The 23,707-nt window shown below is 39.3% G+C and overlaps 1 protein-coding gene across 4 annotated transcripts in view; it reads left to right on the plus strand.

The window, feature by feature from the left end:
- Positions 1 to 23,707, plus strand: part of ARL13B (ADP ribosylation factor like GTPase 13B) — a 75,297-nt gene that overhangs the window by 4,993 nt on the left and 46,597 nt on the right. For 3 of the 4 annotated variants that reach the window (XM_027553658.1, XM_027553496.1, XM_027553579.1), the window contains exons 2-3: positions 10,283 to 10,353; positions 22,418 to 22,667. The exons of the other annotated variant lie outside the window; for it this stretch is intronic. In XM_027553658.1, coding sequence (XP_027409459.1) covers positions 10,283 to 10,353; positions 22,418 to 22,667 — 321 coding nt within the window. The remainder of the gene's footprint in view (positions 1 to 10,282; positions 10,354 to 22,417; positions 22,668 to 23,707) is intronic. 4 annotated transcript variants of the gene reach the window in all.

The raw sequence follows: 23,707 nt of genomic DNA on the forward strand, positions 1-23,707 counted from the left end.
GAAAGTGAAGTTGCTCAGTCGTGTCCGACTCTTAGCAACCCCATGGACTGCAGCCTACCAGGCTCCTCCGCCCATGGGATTTTCCAGGCAAGAGTACTGGAGTGGGGTGCCATTGCTAGGGGAAGCAGTACCCTATAAACCATCTTTCTTGGTCTTAAGTTAATATAACTGTAAATCCTAGACTATTTATGGAAATTGCTGATTCTTATTTCTTAAGTAAGCTGTACATGCAGATTAGCAAGGATTATCTGATGTGTCATGGCAGAACTGGAACTTCTTACATTTCTTTTTTATCCCCTTAGAGCTTCTTGTTTATTCATAATAGGAATCTCAGAATTTTAGGAGAGAAAGGGATCTAGAGATATTCTGATTCTACCTATTTGTATTTTATTTTATTTTTAGTTTTTATTTTTCATTTTAAAAAATAGTCTTTATTTTTAGATCAATTTTGGTTTATAGAAAAACCGAGCAGAAAGTGCAGTGAGTTCCCATATACCCTCCCTCCTCCTAGTTTCTGCTCTTACTAACATTTTGCATTAGTGGGGTATATTTGTTACAACTGATGAATAGATAGTGACATATCATTAACTAAAGTCCACAGTTTACACTATTCCTTTATGTTGAGGTTTTGTTTTATTTTTTTATATTGATATTTTAGAAATGAATAAGCAGACAATAAGAATTTCATTTGATCAAGCTTCAAAGGTAGCATATGACCCTAAGATTGGTCCCCTTTTTAGTACTTCATAAATTTAGATCGTGATTTTGGTATTATCTTGACCTGTACAATCTGAATTAAAGTACCAGAAAATAGCAATTATAAAATAATAGAAAAATAAAATCACAGCATAAATGGTTTGGTAAGTTTTTTCATTTCATTAATTCTTTTTGTGGTAGGTTTTTTGTTTTCTCACACATACATCATAAGGCAGTATTTCCAAGTCCCTTTTCATATGTATTTGTTATTTGCTAATGGTTCCATGTAGTTTTAAATATTTTAAGTAATAAATACCAGTTTTGTTGTGTTAAATTTTGCTTTAGTTTTCTCAGTGTTCTATTTTAACTTGCATAACATTTTTGAAGTTAGAAATATCTTTTATATAATTATCTCATTTGAAGTATTGTCTTCCTTAGTTGACCGATGAGGAAGTTTAGAATTGTACATGTTCAAAAAAATGTTCAAAAAATTGTAATAATACCATTCAGAAAAGATTCAGAATTCACATGTTTTCTGAGTCTAAGTTCAAAATGCTAATTTAATATGACTTATATTTCTGGCATATTAATTTGTTTATCTTTTATATAAAAAAGGACCCTGAGATACTATATATACTAAAGTTTTTGGCTCTCTTAATCCCTACTTTTTTTTTTTTTTAACTCAGAATTATTTTAGTTTTAAAAATATTTCTCACTGTTAATTATTGTGTGAAACCACAGCATGTAGATCTACTCAGAAAACTTGGATTTAATGTAAGAAAATAGGTAATTTTAATTACATTCTCTAATATTGAGCTGTTTGATTTGAAGATTTATATAAATTGAATCCATTACAGTATAGTCTCAACTGAAAGTCGTATATTTTAATTTTACTTATGTTTACTTAGCATATACAGTGAAAGTCGATCAGTCCTGTCTGACTCTTTGTGATCCCATGGACTAGTCCATGGAATTCTGTAGACCAGAATACTGGAGTGGGTAGCCTTTCCCTTCTCCAGGGATCTTCCCAACCCAGGGATCGAACCCACGTCGCTTGCATTGCAGGTGGATTCTGTATCAGCTGAGCCACAAGGGAAGCCCAAGAATACTAGAGTGGGCAGCCTATCCCTTCTCTAGTGGATCTTCCCGACCCAGGAATCAAACTGGGGTCTCCTGTGTTACAGGCGGATTCTTTACCAACTGAACCCAGGGAAGAGAGGGATCAGAAGCCCAGGGATCAGAAAATACATTTATATTGTTTCATTCAGTAAAAGTACAAGGTGTATGCTTAGCACATTTGATCCTGGGGCTGCACAGTTAAGACAAGTTCTAGTTGAGAAGACTGAATTAAAAGTTACATGAAAAAGTTAAGGTTTGTTTGCTGTGATAACATGCCTGGTCAAGAAGACCTAGGAAGTTCCCAGCCTTAAAGGTCTGCTGGGGAGTGACAGAAGACGAGGCTGCAAGAGTTTGGACTTGATTCTGTTTAAGGATTTTAAACAGAAAAATGTCATTCTTAGCTTTTTCATAAACATCGTAGTTAGGTTTTATTAACAGCATGTAGCTCATTACCTTAGTTAATCTACCTGTTACTAGGTAATCTACCTTGTCTTAGCTCTGACAAGTAGGTTATGGTTGTGATTCACTGAAATGTGGGGAAAAAATATTTGATGAAAATGAGCCAGACAACCTGGCTATCTGGTGTATATCTGTGTATGTGTGTGTGTGTGTGTGTGTATACATATAAATGTGGGTAAATTTTAGGATAAACAAGATGATTCCAGTTGCCCTTTAAATTAATAATAATTGTTTTTATGAATCACTGTATTTAAACTTCCCATAGAAACTGCTGTTAACTAACTAGCACTGTAACTTTGGGTAACTTTGATCTTCCCTACTTTCAGGGATGGTGTGAAAATAGATGATAGGGTAAAATAGCTTTGAACTATCAAGACACATTATGAAATAAATTCAAAGCATTGGTATTGTAGGGTTTGTAAAAAGCTGAAAGCATTTATTTCTGAGGTACTTAATTGATGGCAGTTACCAAAAAGATTCCTTTATTTTGCAAAACTCTGTAGTGTTTGATATTGTTCTCTTAACCCTTTAGGAAACTGTTTCCATCCCAACATCATTACTGGTCTCAATTCTTTCTGGCTGCAATTTTAAGAGTTCCTTCAAAGGTTCTTAGGGTTCCGTGTCCCCTGTCCCCTAGCTCTTCCTTCTGTGCTCTTCCATCTATTCCTGTAGTTTTAATTAGCATGTGTAATAATCTCATAATCTTGGTCCGTATCTCTCCTCCAGCTTCAGACTTCAATGTGAAACATGCACTTCTGTCAACATGTGCAAAACTGAACCCATTAACCCTCCTCCGTTACTTAATCCCTTTCCATCTGTCTGGTCTCATTTTGTAGACTCCGTGTCTTGATTTTATACTGTAGTAATAGGTTGAGCTATAGGTTGAGCACTTACTGTGTGCCCCAGGCATTGTGCACTTTACTTGCATGTCCTACGTAATTTCACCATATCCTATGGGATGGATATTTTTATTACCCCATTTTACTGATAAAATTCTGATAGGTTAAATAACGTGTCCAGGTCATATAGCTTGGAAATGATACTTCTGGGGCTTGAACAGAGGTTGCTCTAGCACCAAGTTTATGACTATATATCAAAATACCCATTATCCCTATTGTGATACTTATTACTAGTACAAACATACTGCACTTCTTAAAATAGAGTCCTTTCCTTATCAGCCTTTCTGGTTTGGTATATAATTCAAGACTCAGTGATAACTGTAATAAGAGCAAAGTGATCAGTTACAGCTTCTGGGAAGGTTCACGTTACTAATTATTTAATGGTACTTGTTTCTTAACTAGAAGTATGTCAGGTTCCCTTTAGATTCAGTACATGGTTGTATTGAGTTGTGGTGTGTATGCATGTTCTCCTTTTGTTTAAGGCTGCTTTCCAGAGGTGTGTTCTTAATAGCCTGGATTTAGCAACTCAGCACCCAGTTCTTAGCTTCGCAGTGTGGTGTCTCAGGCAGTGTTCTTCGTCTAGAACCTCTTCATACTTGCTTCTGTTCTCACCTTCCTGTTCCTTGGCAAACTTCAGTATTTTAGGAACTTAGCTGAGGCATCATCACCTTGTGTAAGAAGTTTCCCAGACCTTCTCCTGTTTCTCTAGGCTGAATGAAGTTTTCTGCTCTGTATTCCCTGAGCATCTTGTCTAAGGATTTTAAACTTTCATAGTGTCACAATGTACAAATATTTGTTCACATTTTAGTTACTGTCATTAGAAGAGAAGCACTCTGGGATAGAAACCATGTCTCAGGCATTTGCTCAGGCCTTTTTGTGTCTGTAGTACTCAGATATCTAGTCTACTTTTATTAATTACGACTGTCTAGCCCAGTGACAAAATGTTTGCTTTTATTGCTGCTGTCAACTTTCAAGATGTTATAAACCTAAGAACACTGTATGTTATTTTTTCAATTGAAGAGCTAATGTATTTGGTCAATAATCAGAAGACATAGTCTTTTATTTCTCTGTTGTTACATAGCATCACAGCCAAATTGTTCCCAATCAATGATAATTTCTCATATTTTAAAAAGCTATAATGACATGTACATTTTGTTACATGTTAGATTGAACATATTCAGTGTTTAAGAGTTCCATAGAATTTTGAGTGATAGTTGATTGTTAGCCTTTTAAACCCATTCTATTCTGAAAATATATGTTTAATGCATTGTTATCAGGCATGGCAGTAATTCATGCTGTGATTTTCATTTGTCCTGCTAGTGTTATATTTTTTCATTAAGGCTTTAGTTACCTCAGATATTTAATTAAAGCCATGTTTTCAAGTATATGGCATAATGATCTTAAATACTGACTATGTACTTGGAGGGATAGTCAGCATAAAAATATAAATCCAGAAAGACTTATTTCGTGCAGTTTCAGCATGATTATAATTTCTCAACATGATTTTCATGTTTGAAGAATGTTTTTTGTTTGAATCTAATATTCTGTTTTAAAAAAGGAAGCATTTAAGATAAAATCTAACAACTTTCCTTGGTAACTGCTTTAAGAACAATGTTTTAAAACGTATTAGTTCATTTCAGTTTACTAGCTCAGTGGTGTCCACTGTTTGCGACCCCACAGATTCCAGCACGCTAGGCTTCCCTCTCCATCACCAACTCCTGAAGCTTGCTCAAACTCATGTCTGTCAAGTTGGTGATGCCATCTAACCATCTTATCCTCTGTCATCCCCTTCTCCTGCCTTCAATCTTTACCAGCATCAGGGTCTTTTCAGATGAGTCATTTCTTCCCATCAGGTGCCCCAAGTATTGGATCTTCAGCTTCAACATCAGTCCTTCCATTGAATATTCAGGACTGATTACCTTTAGGATTGACTGGCTGGATCTCCTTGCAGTCCAAGGGACTTTCAAGAGTCTTCTCCAACACCACAGTTCAAAAACATCAGTTCTTCAGCGCTCAGCTTTCTTTATAGTCCAACTCTCACATTCGTACACGACTACTGGAAAAAACATAACTTTGACCACACAGACCTTTGTTGTCAAAGTAATGTCTCTGCTTTTTAATATGCTGTCTAGGTTAGTCATAACTTTTCTTCCAAGGAGCAAGCGTCTTTTAATTTCATGGCTAGAGTCACCATGTGCAGTGATTTTGGAGCCCAAGAAAATAAAGTCTGTCACTGTTTCCACTGTTTCCCCATCTGTTTGCCTTGAAGTGATGAGACCAGATGTCATGATCTTAGCTTTCTGAATGTTGATTTTTAAGCCGACTTTTTCACTCTTCTCTTTTACTTTCATCAAGAGGCTCTTTAGTTCTTCTTCACTTTCTGCCATAAGGGTGGTGTCATGTGCATATCTGAGGTTGTTGATATTTCTCCCAACAATCTTGACTCCAGTTTGAGCTTCATCCAGCCTGGCATTTCTCATGATGTACTCTGCATATAAGTTAAATAAGCAGGATGACAATATATAGCCTTGATGTACTGCTTTCCCAATTTGGAACGAGTCTGTTTTTCCATGTCCAGTTCTAGCGTTGCTTCCTGACCTGCATACAGATTTCTCAAAAGGCAGGTCAGGTGGTCTGGTGTTCCCATCTCTTTCAGAATTTTCCACAGTTTGTTGTGATCCACAAAGGTTTTAGTGTAGTCAGTGAAGCAGAAGTAGATGTTTTTTTGGAATTCTCTTGCTTTTTCCGTGATCCAAAAGATGTTGGCCATTTGGCCTCTGGTTCCTCTGCCTTTTCTAAATCCAGCTTGAACATCTGGAAGTTCTCAGTTCACATACTGTTGAAGCCTGGTGTGGCATAAGTCCTGTTGGAGGAGGTTGCCATTAGTCGCTGAGCAGACAACCCATAAACTGGAGAACAATTATACCAAGGAAATTCTCACACTGTTGTAAAAGTTCTAGGGCCCACAACAGATTTCCCAACTTGGGGATCTGGCAAAAAGACTGAGAACCCCAGGGAATTTGACTTTGAAGACCAATGTGATTTGATTATAGAAATTGCACAGGACTGGGGAAACAGACTCTTGGAGGGCACAAACAAAACCTTGTACACACCAGGACCCAGGAGAAAGGAGCAGTGACCACACCAGAGACTGAGCCAGACTTGCCTGTGAGTGTCCAGGAGTCTCTGGCAGAGGCGTGGATTGACAGTGGCCTGCTGCAAGGTCAGGGGCACTGACTACAGCAGTCTTGGGAGCTGTGCTGTGCTGGCATAAGTCCTTTTGAAGGAAGTAGCCATTACCCCTACCACAGTTTGGCCTGAGGCCAGACCACCAGGAGGAAACAAGGCCCCACCTGTCAGCAGAAAACTGGATTAAAGATTTACAGAATAAAGAAAACCAACAGAAAATGGGGATTTGTCCCCCAAAGTAATTGTTTTGGTTATGGTGATGTTTGAAGCACTGTAGATCTTAGAATAAATTATTCAAGAGCAATTGAATTAACTTTAATATTATGGTCTAATTCATTATGTATTTAGTAACTTGAATTATCCAAAATATTGTTTGTGCTATATCATCCATATTTTTGGATAGTCATTTATTGTATTTTGTTTAGGAAATTATTTTGTAATTTAATCTTATACTTTGATATTCAGAAATTATAAATTCTTCAAACAAAGTAGTAAAATTATACTCTATGTATCTCAAAGCTTCCTTAAGAAGTAAACATAGTTTTCAGTTAGTGATGCAGGTAAAACTTTCACATGGATAGAAGTACCTAGACTTCACATACTCCCTCAGCTCCATAAATTCATAGTTTGCTGTGTGCCTCTGACATTTCCACCAACCCCATCTCTGGCTGACTGGGAATGGGGTATGAGAAGGCTGCTAACTGACTTACCACTGACTCAAGTGTAGACATACTTTTGTTTATTCCTCATGGTGGATATAGGGATGGTTGAAGCATTTAGAAAAGACTGAGGCTCCTGGATAACAAAGGAAATTGATATGTTTAGTTCAGTCGCTTAGTCGTGTCTGACTCTTTGCGACCCCATGAGCAACAGCATGCCAGGCCTCCCTGTCCATCACCAACTCCTGGAGTTCACTCAAACTCATGTCCATCAAGTCGATGATGCCATCCAACCACCTCATCCTCTGTCGTCCCCTTCTCCTCCTGCCCTCAATCCTTCCCAGCATCAGGGTCTTTTCTAATGAGTCAGCTCTTCGCATCAGGTGGCCAAAGTATTGGAGTTTCAGCTTCAACATCAGTCCTTCCAATGAACACCCATGACTGATCTGCTTTAGGATGGACTGGTTGGATCTCCTTGCAGTCCAAGGGACTCTCAAGAGTCTTCTCCAACACCATAGTTCAAAAGCATCAATGCTTCAGCGCTCAGCTTTCTTTATAGTCCAACTCTCACATCCATACATGACCACTGGAAAAACCATAGCCTTGACTAGACGGACATTTGTTGGCAAAATAATGTCTCTGCTTTTAATATGCTGTCTAGGTTGGTCATAACTTTCCTTCCAAGGAGTAAGCGTCTTTTAATTTTATGGCTGCAGTCAGCATCTACAGTGATTTTGGAGCTCAGAAAAATAAAGTCAGCCACTGTTTCCCCATCTATCTGCCATAAAGTGATGAGACTGGATGCCATGATATTAGTTTTCTGAATGTTGAGCTTTAAGCCAACTTTTTCACTCTCCTCTTTGACTTTCATCAAGAGGCTCTTTAGTTCTTCACTTTCTGCCATAAGGGTGGTACCATGTGCATGTCTGAGGTTATTTATATGTCTCCTGGCAATCTTGATTCCAGCTTGTGCTTCTTCCAGCCCAGTGTTTCTCATGATGTACTCTGCATATAAGTTGAATAAGCCGGGTGACAATATACAGCCTTGACATACTCCTTTTCCTATTTGGAACCAACCTTGTTCCATGTCCAGTTCTAATTGTTGCCTCCTGACCTGCACACAGGTTTCTCAAGAGGTAGGTCAGGTGGTCTGGTATGCCCATCTCTTTCAGAATTAATTGTAATGAAGAAGTGAAGTCGCTCAGTCGTGTCCGACTCTTTGCGACGCCATGGACTGTAGCCTACCAGGCTCTTCCCTCCATGGGATTCTCCAGACAAGAGTACTGGAGTGGGTTGCCATTTCCTTCTCCAGGGGTTCTTCCCGACCAAGGGATTGAACCCGGGTCTTCCACATTCCAGGCAGACCCTTTAACCTCTGAACCACCAGGAAAGAAGAGTTAGTTAATTTCACTCACAAAATCCACAGTCCTCACCATGGCCTGCAAAGCCCACCTGATCTGGCTTCTGATGTGTTTCTAACCTCTTGTCTTTCTTCCCTGCGCTGCCCTGTCTGGGTTTAACCACACTGGCTTCCTTGCTGATTCTGGAACATTCCTACGTCAACACCTCCCAACACACGTGCCATGCCCACTGCCTTAGTGCCTTGGCCCCAATTGTGCTCTCTTTCCTTCCTTCAAGACTTTGCTCAGACTTCCCCTCCTTTCTCAGTGCGTCCTGCCCTGATCACCCTGTATAAAGCTTCTGTCCACCTCCACCTCCACTCTTGCTCCCCTTTGTTCCTCTCTATTCTTTTTTCTGTAATACTTAATCACCTCTAATATAGGATATAACCTGTAATTTACTTATTTCTTATATTTATTATTTGTCTCCTGCAACTAAAGTATAAGTTTAATAAGGGAAGAGTTTATCATTTTTTTGTTTTTCATTGTTGTTGTTATTTTAATAAGCAGGTGTCTCAGTACCTAGAACATGGGTGTATGGTATACAGAAAATGTTAAGTAACTATTTGTTCAATAAAGTCCAGCTCCAAGAAAGCCAGGCTTAGCCAGATGGAAAAAACCCTTCTTGGCATCTAAGTTCTATTTTTTTAACCTTTCTTGGAATGGCTCAGACGGTAAAGCATCTGTCTACAATGCAGGAGACCTGGGTTCGATCCCTGGGTCGGGAAGATCCCCTGGAGAAAGAAATGGCACCCCACTCCAGTACTATTGCCTGGAAAATCCCATGGACAGAGGAGCCTGGTAGGCTACAGTACATGGGGTTGCAAAGAGTCGGACACGACTGAGTGACTTCACTTTCACTTTGACTTTCTGGAATGATTGCCAGTGTACTGTACTTGGCAGAAACCCTGACTCCACTCCATGGGAATGTGGCCCAGTTATACTGTGAATTTTCTCTCTCTATTCCCAAGTGTGTGGTATTAATAAGTGGTCTCACCACTTGCTATACTAAGCAGTAGTTAAGCCTGGAACAGAAATGGGCTTTAGAGCTGGACTGAATTCCCAGGATACTAGGAACTGTGTGGTAGGTTTGTTCCTTTGTAACCTGTCCCAGGTTTAAGAAGTTCCTAGAAGGTAGGTCAGTTAGGTTCTGGTTCTGACTGTAACCAATTCATTGTCTTAGCTTATGACTCTAGGCTTATGTTTCTTCAGTTGTAAAATTGAAATGGATTGTGTTTTTTCCCCTTACTCTGTGAAGTTTAGCTATGTCATCAGAAACATTTTAAGTTTTCTAATTTAGGAACCCTCTTCTAAAATACATTGGCTCTTAGGTTAATAATCATGTTACTGTACTGTAAGATTTGTATTTGGTAAGGTGTTGTATATATAAAAACAATTGAGTGTACTAGTAGTGTATAGAACCTAACCTAATTCTTTTCTTACATAATTTCACTGGAAAAAAACAAACTTTTGCTAATGGTTAGAATTCAGTTAACTAGAAAATTGAGTCTTTAGATGTGATAAATAACTCATGTTCTAGAATCCATCTCTCTCTCTCCCTTTCTCTCTTCTTCCCTTTATTTCTTCTCTGCCCTTCAGGTTATCTGCTGTACAGTTTCTGTTTTTTTGTGCTTAGCAAAAGGATGGCACTTTACAGGTATTTTTCAAGAATTTTGCTTTTTGAATATATATTTTGTTCATCATTGTACCCCTTAGCATTCAGCATATTGACTTGTACATAGTAGTTGCTTCTTAAGTATTGCTTGGATGAATGTATTTGCCTTTATTCTCCCCCCCACCCCCCACCGCCAATATTTAATTCACTCAGAAGGTGATTTTTTTTAATTTTTATTATTTTAAGAAAGGTGACTCTTGTGATGGTGGGACTTGATAATGCTGGTAAAACGGCGACAGCGAAGGGAATCCAAGGAGGTAAGCTGAAAAAAAATTATTATTAAATTATTCTGATTTATTTATTTAAATTGCTTTATTACGTATTCGTTGGGTAGAGATATTGTGTACTCTATTACTTTATATTCTTAGTGTACTTGTGTCTAATATGGTGAATAGACTCTGGCTTAATAGTACCAGCCTGTTCTGTTTCAGATTTGAATGAATGCAAAGATATGGAGGCTCCTTGAGGTCTTTGATCAGCTAGGAGGAGTCCTAGTTGTCTTCTAGCTGCTGCTGCTGCTGCTGCTAAGTCGCTTCAGTCGTGTCCGACTCTTTGCGACCCCATAGACTGCATGCAGCCTACCAGGCTCCTCCATCCATGGGATTTTCCAGGCGAGAGTACTGGAGTGGGGTGCCATTGCCTTCTCCAGTCTTCTAGCTAGTAGGAATGAAAAAGTGTAAAAAGGACATGCCCCTGCTATTAAGGATGCATATCGTCTACATTCTTTTGGCCAGAATTAAGTTAAAGAGCTACAACTCATTAAAAGAGAGGTAGAAATACAGATAGCCAGGACAGCTCTCTTTGTATCTCTTGATTTTTTTTTTCCAATATGATGTGTAATTTTTACAATTATGTTAAAGATACATTGAAGGGTTTTATGTCATTTATGTTACATCTCATTGAATGTATTTATTTAGTGTTAATTTAATGCTTTGTAACTATAATATAGAAGTTGCTGTACTAGTGAGTTTGTTGTGTACCCAGAAGATGTAGCATGAACCATGCATCTTAAGGGTATGAATTGGGAAAACACCTAACATGTATTTGTTCCTGAAAATAAATGTTGCGACAAAAGTTGCATGACAAATAGGAATTTTTACTTGGGGAAGTTTATGAAAGAAAATTGACACCTTGCAAAACTTATTGTTGGAAAAAAATGTTCTGTCACCCCCAATTCTGTTTTATAATGTTAGATACAAACTATATATTAATTTCTTTTTTTTTGGCTGCACTTTGTGCTGTGTGGGATTTTTAGTCCCCCAACCAGGGATTGAACCTGTGCCCCCTACATTGAAAGTACGGGATCCTAAACTTTGGACCACCAGGGAAGTCCAACAAACTATATATTATTGTTTGAAGCAGTCTTCTAAAGGCTTTTTATACCCCTCATGTGGTCACTTAGGTTATATCCTCGAAGAACTGTCACCGTCTAAATCAGGGGCACTCAATATATGTAAGCAAATTTGGGAAAACTCAGCAGTGGCCACAGGACTGGAAAAGGTCAGTTTTCCTTCCAATCCCAAAGAAAGGCAATGCCAAAGAATGCTTAAATTACTGCACAGTTGCACTCATCTCACACACTAGTAAAGTAATGCTCAAAATTCTCCCAAGCCAGGCTTCAGCAATACGTGAACTGTGAACTTCCAGCTGTTCAAGCTGGTTTTAGAAAAGGCAGAGGAACCAGAGATCAAATTGCCAACATCTGCTGGATCATCGAAAAAACAAGAGAGTTCCAGAAAAACATCTATTTCTGCTTATGCCAAAGCCTTTGACTGTGTGGATCACAATAAACTGTGGAAAATTCTGAAAGAGATGGGAATACCAGACCACCTGACCTGCCTCTTGAGAAACCCGTATGCAGGTCAGGAAGCAACAGTTAGAACTTGAAAGGGAACAACAGACTGGTTCCAAATAGGAAAAGGAGTTCGTCAAGGCTGTATATTGCCACCCTGCTTATTTAACTTAAATGTAGAGTATATCATGAGAAATGCTGGACTGGAGGAAGCACAAGCTAGAATCAAGATTGCTGGGAGAAATATCAATAACCTCAGATATGCAGATGACACCACCCATATGGCAGAAAGTGAAGAAGAACTAAAGAGCCTCTTGATGAAAGTCAAAGAGGAGAGTGAAAAAGTTGGCTTAAAACTCAACTTTCAGAAAACTAAGATCATGGCATCTGGTCCCATTACTTCATGGCAAATAGATGGGAAAACAGTGGCAACAGTGTCAGATTTTATTTTTTGGGGCTCCAAAATCACTGCAGATGGTGATTACAGGCATGGAATTAAAAGACGCTTACTCCTTGGAAGGAAAGTTATGACCAACCTAGACAGCATATTAAAAAGCAGAGACATTACTTTGTCAACAAAGGTCTGTCTAGTCAAGGCTATGATTTTTCCAGTGGTCATGTATGGATGTGAGAGTTGGACTGTAAAGAAAGCTGAGCACTGAAGAATTGATGCTTTTGAACTGTGGTGTTGGAGAAGACTCTTGAGAGTCCCTTGGAGCGCAAGGAGATCCAACCAGTCCATCCTAAAGGAGATCAGTCCTGGGTGTTCATTGGAAGGACTGATGTTGAAGCTGAAACTCCAATACTTTGGCCACCTGATGGGACGTACTGACTCATTGAGAAGACCCTGATGCTGGGAAAGATTGAGGGCAGGAGGAGAAGGGGACGACAGAGGATGAGATGGTTAGATGACATCCCCGACTCAATGGACATGAGTTGGGTAAACTCTGGGAGTTGGTGATGGACAGGGAGGCCTGTCATGCTGTGGTTCATAAGGTCACAAGAGTTGGACATGACTGAGTGGCTGAACTGAACTGAATTGAAATCAGGGGTTTGCAAGTTTCTTCTGTAAAGATCCAGATAATAAATATTTTATTTTTTTAAATTTATTTATTTTTTTGGCCAAACTGTATGGCATGTTGGATCTCAGTTTCCTAATCAGGGATTGAATCCATGGAGTCTTAATCACTGGACCTCCAGGGGAATCCCAGATAGTAGATACTAATATTTTAGACTCTGAGAGTCTTAGGGTCCCATTCCCAGCTACATAGTTCTGACACAGTGGTTTGATAGGAGCCATAGGTAGTATGTAAAAAATGAGCATGGCCATATTACAATGAAACTCTCCTTATAGACGCTAAAATTTGATGTGTTATGAAATATCCTTGGGAATTGTTTTGGAATTATTTTAAAATGTAAAACATGTTCTTAGCTTGAGGACCATGTAAAAACAGGTGGCTATCCAGATTTGGCCTGCAGTCCATGAAGCCTTATCCAAACATCCTCTCTTTTAGTCCTTCAAAACCTTAGGTTCAAGGGAACAGGGTCTAGGAACTTGCTAATAAATCCATCTGATTATTTGGATGTACTTAGCATATCCTCTTTCCATCAGGTCTTTTTTTTGTTTTTTTTTCCCTAAATCCCACCTCTGTATATCCGTCAGTGCATTTTCTGAGTTTAGAAAATGTTCAAGGTGTCATGTCATGAACAAAAAAGTCAAAGCTGCCTTCAGCTTCGAGCTGCCTTCTAACTGTTTTTGTTCTTCATTTTTATATACTCTTCAGCCTACTCCAGTGACTGATTTCTTACCTTATTTTTCTTTTCTAAAGAATCCAGTTATTAAAAAAAAAAAAAAAAAAAAGAATCCAGTTATATAGAATTACTTGGGAGTTTTCCTAGGATATAGGTTTAATTAAGCCTTTTGATGCCTTTGTTTTTTGCTTATACTGTTCCCATTTGCCTTATTAAAGAGAAATAAACTTCTCCTTAAAGACAGAATGTCTGCTTGTCTCTAAAGACCATCGTTTGTCATGTAGTCTCCTTTACGGAGTCCCTTCTGGTCTCCTACTGCCCTCACCCCTTATCACCACCATGAATACAGTTGACTACTACTATTTTTGTCTGCTCCTGTTTGTATATAATACCTGTATCAGTGCTTAATTGCTCCTCTGTTTATGTATTTCTCTACCTTCCAGACTATAATTCCCTAGGGCAGTTTTACTGGTTTTGGTGTCCCAGGTCAGTCGTGCCTTAGGGTATAGTAAGCTGTTTTCCTAAAACATTTCTCCCATGGCTTCTACTCTTTAGCTTACTTATGGCTCTTCTCATTTTTTTTTAATTAAAAGCAAATTTTATTGTATATTTCCTCCTTTCTTTTGAGATAATTTTCCTCTCTTACTGTATTGTGGTCAGCTAAATCCAAACCCTAGTGTTTCATCTATGATTTTATTATAGTTTCCTAATCTAAAAGTATTTTCCCTATCTTCATTTCATTCATTCATCTTCTCTTCTTCATGGCTGTCAAAGTGATCGCATTAATAGGATATAGGTTCGATTGTACTAAAAAGCCTAAAATAACAGTGGCTTAACAAAATAGAAATTTATTTCTCTCTCATGTAAGAGCACAGGCAGAAGTAGTTTAGGGCTGGCATAGCAGCTGTGTGGTATTAGGGACTCAAGTTCCTTTTCCTATTTGCTTTGCCATTCCTAGTATTTTCCCTTGCCAGCCTGGTCCAGGGTGACTCAATACTATGTGTGTACTTCAGTGAGAAGGAAGAAGTAAAAAGGATGAAAGGAGACTGTTCTCCTTTTTTTTTTTTTAAAGTGTGTGAACCAGAAGCCACCATATCACTACAGTTCACAGGCTGGAACCTGTGGTATTCCAGAGCTGGCTCCTACTTGCTCATATTGGCTCATATAGTCAGTGAAAGCCAATTAGGTACCTCTTCGCCCAACTTTATGGTCAGGTGCCTCATATTGATAATTTCAAATTGGCCATAGTGGTAGTATTTACAGCATGAAAACTGAGAAGTACTATATATCAGACTATGTATCAGAGTTCCACAGACTCCAAAGCCAATTAAACATTTAACAGTGATAGCTTATGGTGAATGGTGTCAGATTCTTGGTCTCCGAAGAAGATTTAGCTTTGGGCTTGATCATTCAAGAGCTTTTGTGTGGCAGAGTTTTATTAAAGTGTGAAAAAGGGACAGAGAAAGCTTCTGACACAGACATCAGAAGGGGTTGGAGCGTGTCCCCCTCACTAGTCTTTCAGTTCAGTTCAGTTCAGTCGCTCAGTCGTGTCCGACTCTTTGCGACCCCATGAATTGCAGGAGGCCGGGCCTCCCTGTCCATCACCAACTCCCAGAGCCTACTTAGACTCATGTCCATCGAGTCGGTGATGCCATCCAACCATCTCATCCTCTGTCGTCCCCTTTTCCTCCTGCCCCCAATCCGTCCCAGCATCAGGGGCTTTTCCAATGAGTCAACTCTTACCATGAGGTGGCCAAAGTATTGGAGTTTCAGCTTTAGCATCAGTCCTTCCAATGAACACCCAGGACTGATCAAGTCTTTAGCAAGGGAATTATATACTTTTTAATTAATTATTACAACAAATCAAAAGAATGTCTCAAGGTTGTAAAATTTTACCAGACCCACTCCCACAAGTTACATTTTAGGATAACAGGGTTAGAATTTAATAATGGAAAGAACCTACCAGACCCACTCCCATAATATACATTCTAAGATATCAGGATTAGTCAGAAGGTTTTCCAGAAGGAGAAACTGTCCTCAAGCAGGTTACATTGTTGTTATGTAATTCCTAGTACAGAGTTTAAACTGAGTTGTTTGTTGTGTAATCATCAGTTCCTGGCTTAAAGAAAAAAAAAACATTTTATGTGACTAAGACTAAAGAATGTAGAGAAAAAAAAAGTTTGTCCTTTCCTCCTCCTTGAGAACCTTAAACCCCTCTCTCCACTTCAAGAGCAGCAGACCCCTTCTCCTCTTTGAGGAGCCCGGACTGGGAGTTGACTCTCTCAACAATATTTACCACAAGCACACTATATAGAACCTGCTCTCATGGCCACTCCTAGGTGCCATGAAGACTGGGGATTGCCTTTTTTATCCTAAACAGCTATGGACTTAGCTAAAAATCCAGGATTTTCTGATTTTCCAGTATTATTTCCAAATAGTTTAAAGGAATATTTTGGGTGGGAAAATTCTTTGTGTAAATTGATGCCTAGCATTGTTGATATTACCATATCTTTATTATATTTTAGTTATTTATGTATATATTTCTTCTTTTTCCCTTTATGTAAGGAGTCTATTAGAACAAAAAATAGATCTTATTAATCTTTGTATATCTAGGACTTTGCATTGTACTTACCATATAACATAAGCTCCATAAACATTTATTGATGATGTATTTTCATTTTATCTTGAACTCTTTAGGCGTTGTCTTAACACATATACTTGACTGAAATCCTCAGGATTGGGGACCATATGTCTTTGTACACCTGGTTCTTATATGGTGCCTGATTTGTAATAGGCCTTCAATAAACAGTTACAAGCATGGATGGATGGTTAAATATAGGGAAGGACGGACATAAGGACAGCGGCTTCAGCTGTCTTAGCAGTCTGGTGTGTAGTATTGAGCAACTGTATGCTTTGTGCCAAGTGCTAAGGATACAAAGGTTGTTCCCAGGTATTGGGAAGGTAAGGGCTATTGTGAAAGCCAGCAAGAAGACAGAATGTTATGATAGATGGTGTAGGTAATACTGAAAGTAGGAAGGAATCATCAGACAAGGATTTACAGAAAAGATTGTAACCTGAACATTTAGTCTTGAGTCTTAAAACATGGAGTCATGAGTAAGAACTACAGAAAAGAAGAGAGAAGTTGGGGAGGGTGTTCCATGTATCAGAACAAACAGGCTTTTAAAGTTCTGTATACCTGAATTTGAGTCTTGACTTTGTCTACCATAGAACCTTGAAAAAATTACTTAATATGAATTGGCCTCCTGGGAATATTGCCATTATTTTATCTGTGCTTACATTGCTCTCCTGTCTGGAATGTTCTCCTCCCTTCTTTATTATAATTTATTTATCTTCTAAGACTTCAGTCCTATTTCACTTTCTCTCTGAAGCCTTTCTAGGCCACAGCTTATTGCTGCTGCTGCTAAGTCACTTTAGTCGTGTCTGACTCTGTGCGACCCCATAGACGGCAGCCTACCAGGCTCCCCTGTCCCGGGATTCTCCAGGCAAGAACACTGGAGTGGGTTGCCATTTCCTTCTCCAACGCATGAAAGTGAAAGGTGAAAGTGAAGTCGCTCAGTTGTATTCGACTGTTAGCGACCCCATGGACTGCAGCCCACCAGGCTCCTCCATCCATGGGATTTTCCAGGCAAGAGTACTGGAGTGGGGTGCCATTGCCTTCGGCCCCTCCTTATCTTTTTGCTCTTGAATGCACTTATTTGGGGTGTTATAACAGAATACCATAGGCATGATGGCTTAAACAACAGGTATTTCTCACAGTTCTGGAGTCTGAGGTCAGGGTGCTTATGTGGTCAGATACTTAGTGAAGGCCCTCTTCTTGGTATACAACCATCTTCTCACTTGTATCTTCATGTGGTGCAAAGAGAGAGAGGAAACAAGCTCTCTTGTGTCTCTTCTTATAAGGGCACTAATTCCATCATGGGGGCTCCATCCTTTTGATCTCATCTAAACCTAAACCAGAGATGAAATTGCCAACATCTGCTGGATCATTGAAAAAGCAAGAGAGTTCCAGAAAAACATCTACTTCTGTTTTATTGACTATGCCAAAGCCTTTGACTGTGTGGATCATAACAAACTGTGGAAACTTCTTCAAGAGATGGGAATACCAGACCACCTGACCTGAGAAAATCTGTTTGCAGGTCAAGAAGCAACAGTTAGAACTGGACATGGAACAACAGACTGGTTCCAAATTGGGAAAGCAGAACGTCAAGGCTGTATATTGTCACCCTGCTTATTTAACTTATATGCAGAGTACATCATGCGAAATGCCAGGCTGGATGAAGCACAAGTTGGAATCAAGATTGCTGGGAGAAATATCAATAACCTCAGATATGCAGATGACACCATCCTTATGGCAGAAAGTGAAGAAGAACTAAAGCACCTCTTGATGAAAGTGAAAGAGGAGAGTGAAAAAGTTGGCTTAAAGGTCAGCATTCAGAAAACTAAGATCATGGCACCCAGTCCCAGAATTTCATGGCAAATAGATGGGGAAACAGTGGAAACAGTGGCACACTTTATTTTTTGGGGGCTCCGAAATCGCTGCAGATGGTGATTACAGCCATGAAATTAAAAGACGCTTACTCCTTGGAAGGAAAGTTATGACCAACCTGCTGCTGCTGCTGCCAAGTTGCTTCAGTCTTGTCCGACTCTGTGCGACCCCAGAGACAGCACTCCACCAGGCTCCCCCGTCCCTGGGATTCTCCAGGCAAGAACACTGGAGTGGGTTGCCATTTCCTTCTCCAATGCATAAAAGTGAAAAGTGAAAGGGAAGTCACTTAGTGGTGTCCAACTCCTAGCGACCTCATGGACTGCAGCCTACCAGGCTCCTCCATCCATGGGATTTGCCAGGCCAGAGTACTGGAGTGGGTTGCCATTGCCTTCTCCAATGACCAACCTAGACAGCATATTAAAAGTAGAGACATTACTTTGTTAACAAAGGTCTGTCTAGTCAAGGCTATGATTTTTCCAGTAGTCATGTATGGATGTGAGAGCTGGACCATAAAGAAAGCTGAGCACCAAAGAATTGATGCTTTTGAACTGTGGTGTTGGAGTAGACTCTTGAGAGTCCCTTGGAGTTTAAGGAGATCCAGCCAGTCAATCCTAAAGGAAGTCAGTCCTGAATATTCATTGGAAGGACTGGTGCTGAAGCTGAAACATGGGCACCTGACGTGAAGAACTAACTCATTGGAAAAGACCCTGATGCTGGGAAAGGTTGAAGGCAGAATGAGAGGGGACGACAGAGGATGAGATGGCTGGATGGCATCACCGACTCAATGGACATAACTTTGAGTAGGTCCCATGAATTGGTGATGGACAGGGAAGCCTGGCATGCTGCAGTACATGGGGTCACAAAGAGTCGGACACAACTGAGCAACTGAACTGAAACCTGATTAATTCCCAAAGACCCCACCAGTCCTTATACCATCACCATTGGGGATTAGGGTTTCAGCAGGTGAATTTGGCTAGGACATAACCAGGTAGTTTATTACACCTTCACACTGTTCCCTCCAGACTTATTTACAGAACATATAGGTTCTTGTGTTATTTCCATTAATATTATGTCTCTCTGAAGTGTACTGGATATTCTTTGAGGGTAGCAACCCTATTTTATTCATCTTTACATTTTAATACCTAACAAGGTTCTGGTACTGTGTAGGTATTCTGAATATGTTATTTCTCTTATTTCTTCCTCAGGACAGTTGACTTATTTTCACTGATAATTTTGGGGTGGGGCTGGGGGAGTACCTTTCAATTTGTACTTAAAGATAGCTGTCTGTTTTAACTGTGAAACCAGTTCTGGTCTGGACTAGATCCATATTTTTAAATGTCTAGTATAATTCTGTTTTTGGCATATATGTCTGCTTATATTGTTTCTAAACTTGCTTTTTTTCTCCCTCTAGATAAGGCAGGTCTTTGAAAAATGTGACTTGTGATTGTCTTAATTAACTTTCTAGGGAGCTGTCTAAACTGTAGTAAGATGCTTGCTGAGAGGCAGTGGTACATTGCAAGTCTGTTTCTCAGTCATGTCTAAGCCTAAAAGCAAATGCCTTTCAAATTTATTTTTGTAGTAGCAAATGTTTTGCTGAATGTGGGAATAATAATACCCTCTAAACCAGTGTTGTTCAGTAGAGCTGTTTGCAATGATGGACATGTTCTACATTGGCTCTGTTCAGTAGGGTGGGCCACCAGTCTCATGTGACTCTTGAGTACTTTAAATGTAGCTAGTACAACTGAGGAACTGAACTTTTTATTTAAGTTTTATTTAACTTTGAAATCCTCATGTAGTTTGTGGTCACTGTATTGACTTTATAAACAAAGTTCAGGGGAGTAATATTTGTTGTGAATTCCATGATGATGTGGAGAAGGAAATGGTAACCCACTCCAGTATTCTTGCCTGAGACATCTCATGGACAGTGGAGCCCTGGCAGGCTGTAGGCCTTGGGGTCACAAAGAGTTGGATACAGCTTAGCAACTAAAGAATAACAACCACAGTGGTGAGCCAATGGAGGAGACAGACATGAAGTCTGAACTCTTCTCTGTAACCACTGAGTCACTTGCATCTGTTAATTGCTCATGCGTTCTCTCTTGCCATGCTTCTATTTTTGTTTTGTTTTCCTACCTCTCTAAAAAGTGACTGTCAGTCTCATTTTCAGTCAGTTCTAGAGACTTTTGCAAAGATGAATCTCAGTAAAGGACTACTTTAGTCATCTCATGGCTTAGAGGGTAAAGAGTCTGCTGCAGTGCGGGAAACCCAGGGTCGATCCTGGGTTTGGAAGATCCCCTGGAGAAGGAAATGGCACCCCACTCCAGTACTCTTGCCTGGAAAATCCCATGGATGGAGGAGCCTCGTAGGCTATAGTCCATGGGGTCGCAAAGAGTTGGACACGACTGAGCGACTTCTCTTTCCTTTTTCCTTTTTAGTCATCTCAATTATGTTATTGGTCTGCTGAAATGCCTTCCGTGGCTCCCAGTTCTCTGTCTTCAGAACCCTCTTCAGTGTACATTCAGTATTAAAGATCTGCTCCAACTACAATGTTTAACTTGTTTATACATCTTGCCTTTTCCATTTCCGTTACTTAGATCACCGATCTGACTGTTTAAATTCAACCTAGCTTTAAGGTCTAGGTTTCACCTCCTAGGTCAAGGCTTGAACCTAGTGATCTTTTTAATCTCTTACTGTCATTACCATTCCTTGGCAGTTATAATTGTATATATCCTGTACTTCTTTGTGCTGTCATATGCAGACGTGCAAAGCAATTTAATTATAATTTATGAAAATATCCTGTATTCTTTTCTTATATAAAAAAATAAAATCTACTCTTTACATTTACAAGCTGTCCTTGAAAGTTTCTTTATTCCAATTATAGCTTTTATTCAGTTAATTAAAAAAGAATGGTCCCATACTGTTCATTGTTGTCAGTTGCTAAAGTTGTGTCTAACTCTTTGTGACCCCATCAACTGCAGCATGCCAGGCTTTCCTGTCCTTCACTATCTCCCACAGTTTGCTCAAACTCATGTCCATTGAGTCAGTGATGCCATCCAACTATCTCATCCTCTGTTGCCCCCTTCTCCTCCTGCCCTCAATCTTTTCCAGCATCAGGGTGCTCTCCCCTGAGTTGTCTGTTTGCATCAGGTAGCTAAAGTATTGGAGCTTCTGCTTCAGCATCAGTCCTCCCAATGAATGATCAGGGTTTATTTCCTTTAGGATGGACTGGTCTGGTCTCCTTGCAGACCAAGGGACTCTCAAGAGTCTTCTCCAACACCTCAGTTCCAAAGCATCAGTTCTTTAGTGCTCACCTTTCTTTATGGTCCAACTCTCACCTCCATACATGACTACTGTAAAAATCATAGCTTTGACTATATGGACCTTTGTGGTCAAAGTGATATCTTCTTTTTAATAAGATGTCTTAAGTTTGTCATGGATAGAGGAGCCTGGCGAGTTACAGTCCATGGGATCGCAGAGAGTCAGACATGACTGAAGTGACTTAACACACAAACGCTAGGTTTGTCATAGTTTTTCCTTCCAAGGAGCAAGCGTCTTAATTTTGTGGCTGCAGTCACCGTCTGCAGTGATTTTGGAGCCCAAGAAAATAGTTTGTCACTGTTTCCGTTGTTTTCCCATCTATTTGCCATGAAGTGATGGGACCGGATGCCATGATTTTAGTTTTTTGAATGTTGAATTTCAAGCCAGCTTTTTCACACTCCTCTCACTTTCATCCAGAGGCTCTTTGGTTCTTCTTTGCTTTCTGCCATGCTCTTCATAGCTTCTCCCATTGTTTGGTTGTTTTAAACTATTCTTTAAATGTTTAGTTTTTCTTTATAACTCTACATGGGTTGTAATGGTCCCTGGGGATGGCCGTGGTGTTGAAAGTTGAAATTTTTATTTTTTGTAACTTGGAGAATCTGTAACCTTAGGCAAAGGTTCATTTGTTTATTCATTCTACAAATACTTACTAAGTACCTGTTATATTGTAGGCATTAATAGGACCTGGGGTTATAGCAATAACAACAAACAAGCAAACAAAAAGCCCTGTCTGCAAGGAGTATAAATTCTAGTTGGATATTTTATAGTATCTACCTTTCCTCCAGACCAGTTTGCTTAGATGTAATGCTTATTATGTAAACAAATAATAAACATTCTATTTAGTACTAATATATGATGAATAATAATACACTTATGCCATTTTAAGTTGTGAAGTTAAATTAATGTTATTAATTTGAAGTCTCAAGATTCTTTTTCTTTATATCATTTGAAACAGAATATCCTGAAGATGTAGCTCCTACTGTTGGATTTTCCAAAATTGACCTTAGACAAGGAAAGTTTGAAGTCACCATCTTTGACTTGGGAGGTGGAAAAAGAATTCGAGGAATCTGGAAGAATTACTATGCTGAGTCCTATGGGGTAATATTTGTTGTGGATTCAAGTGATGAAGAAAGAATGGAGGAAACAAAAGAGACAATGTCAGAAGTGCTGAGACACCCTAGGATATCCGGAAAGCCTATATTGGTGTAAGTAATGTTGGTGTTGAACTTCATGGTGGCTCAGACAGTAATGAATCCACCTGCAGTTGGGGGAAACCTGGATTTGATTCCTGGATTGGGAAGATCCCCTGGAGGGGGGTGTGGCAGTCTACTCCAGTATTCTTGCCTGGAGAATCCCCACAGACAGGGGAGCCTGGTGGGTCCATGTGGTTGCAAAGAGTCGACACAACTGAGCGACTGAGCTTGCGCCCGGTGTTATTGTAAACATAGAAGCAGCAGCATTAGTCACTAAAGAAATCTCCCTAAGTTATAAAACACTGAAAAAGTGTTGTCACACTCTCACATAATCAGATGTATGTAATTTACTGGGAGTTGTTAATATACCAAGGCTTTGTTATAATGCTGTCTGTAGGGATTAAGGGCAGAGGCTATGTAATGAAAAAATCTTATAATTACATCTCCTGGATTTTCAAACGTGAACTCTTTGTTTTCTTTGATAATTTACTCTTGTCAAATTTTGCAGATGGTCTAATAATGAGGTTGTAAAATGTTTTTCAATTTATTTTCCTCTTTTGGTAACATTTAGGTTTTGCCTCTTTTTTCCTTGCGTATTCTTGTTTGAAACTTACTTAGGTGGTTTATTTTTCTAATGCCACATTGATTTCTCAGTTTTTACTTTTGTATTTCCAAACTGAGCATGCGATCTGTGTCGTTATCAGCGTGTGATCTGTGTTGTTATCAACTTAGTCATAGGCTTAGCATCATTTTCTTCAGCTGCTTAAACATTAAAACAAAATTAAACGACAGAGCCTTTTTGCACCGTCTGCCCTCATAGCGTTTCCGGAGAGTAAACACAAGGTGGTGCTATGACTTAGAGACACAGTCGAGTGAAAAGTAGTTGAAATTGCTCTTAAAATTGGGGTAAGTGGTATGTGTGCTCTTGCCTTCTTGTCCTTTTTCTCGTTCTCTTGCATTCATAACTAATGATTGAAAAAGAAAAAAAAACACAAAAAACCAAGCAACCTATGAACATGGTTAAATGGGAAAGTGTAAGCAAACTGTCTCTG

Source organism: Bos indicus x Bos taurus, chromosome 1, assembly GCF_003369695.1.
Source record: "Bos indicus x Bos taurus breed Angus x Brahman F1 hybrid chromosome 1, Bos_hybrid_MaternalHap_v2.0, whole genome shotgun sequence".
Classification (NCBI taxonomy): domain Eukaryota; kingdom Metazoa; phylum Chordata; class Mammalia; order Artiodactyla; family Bovidae; genus Bos; species Bos indicus x Bos taurus.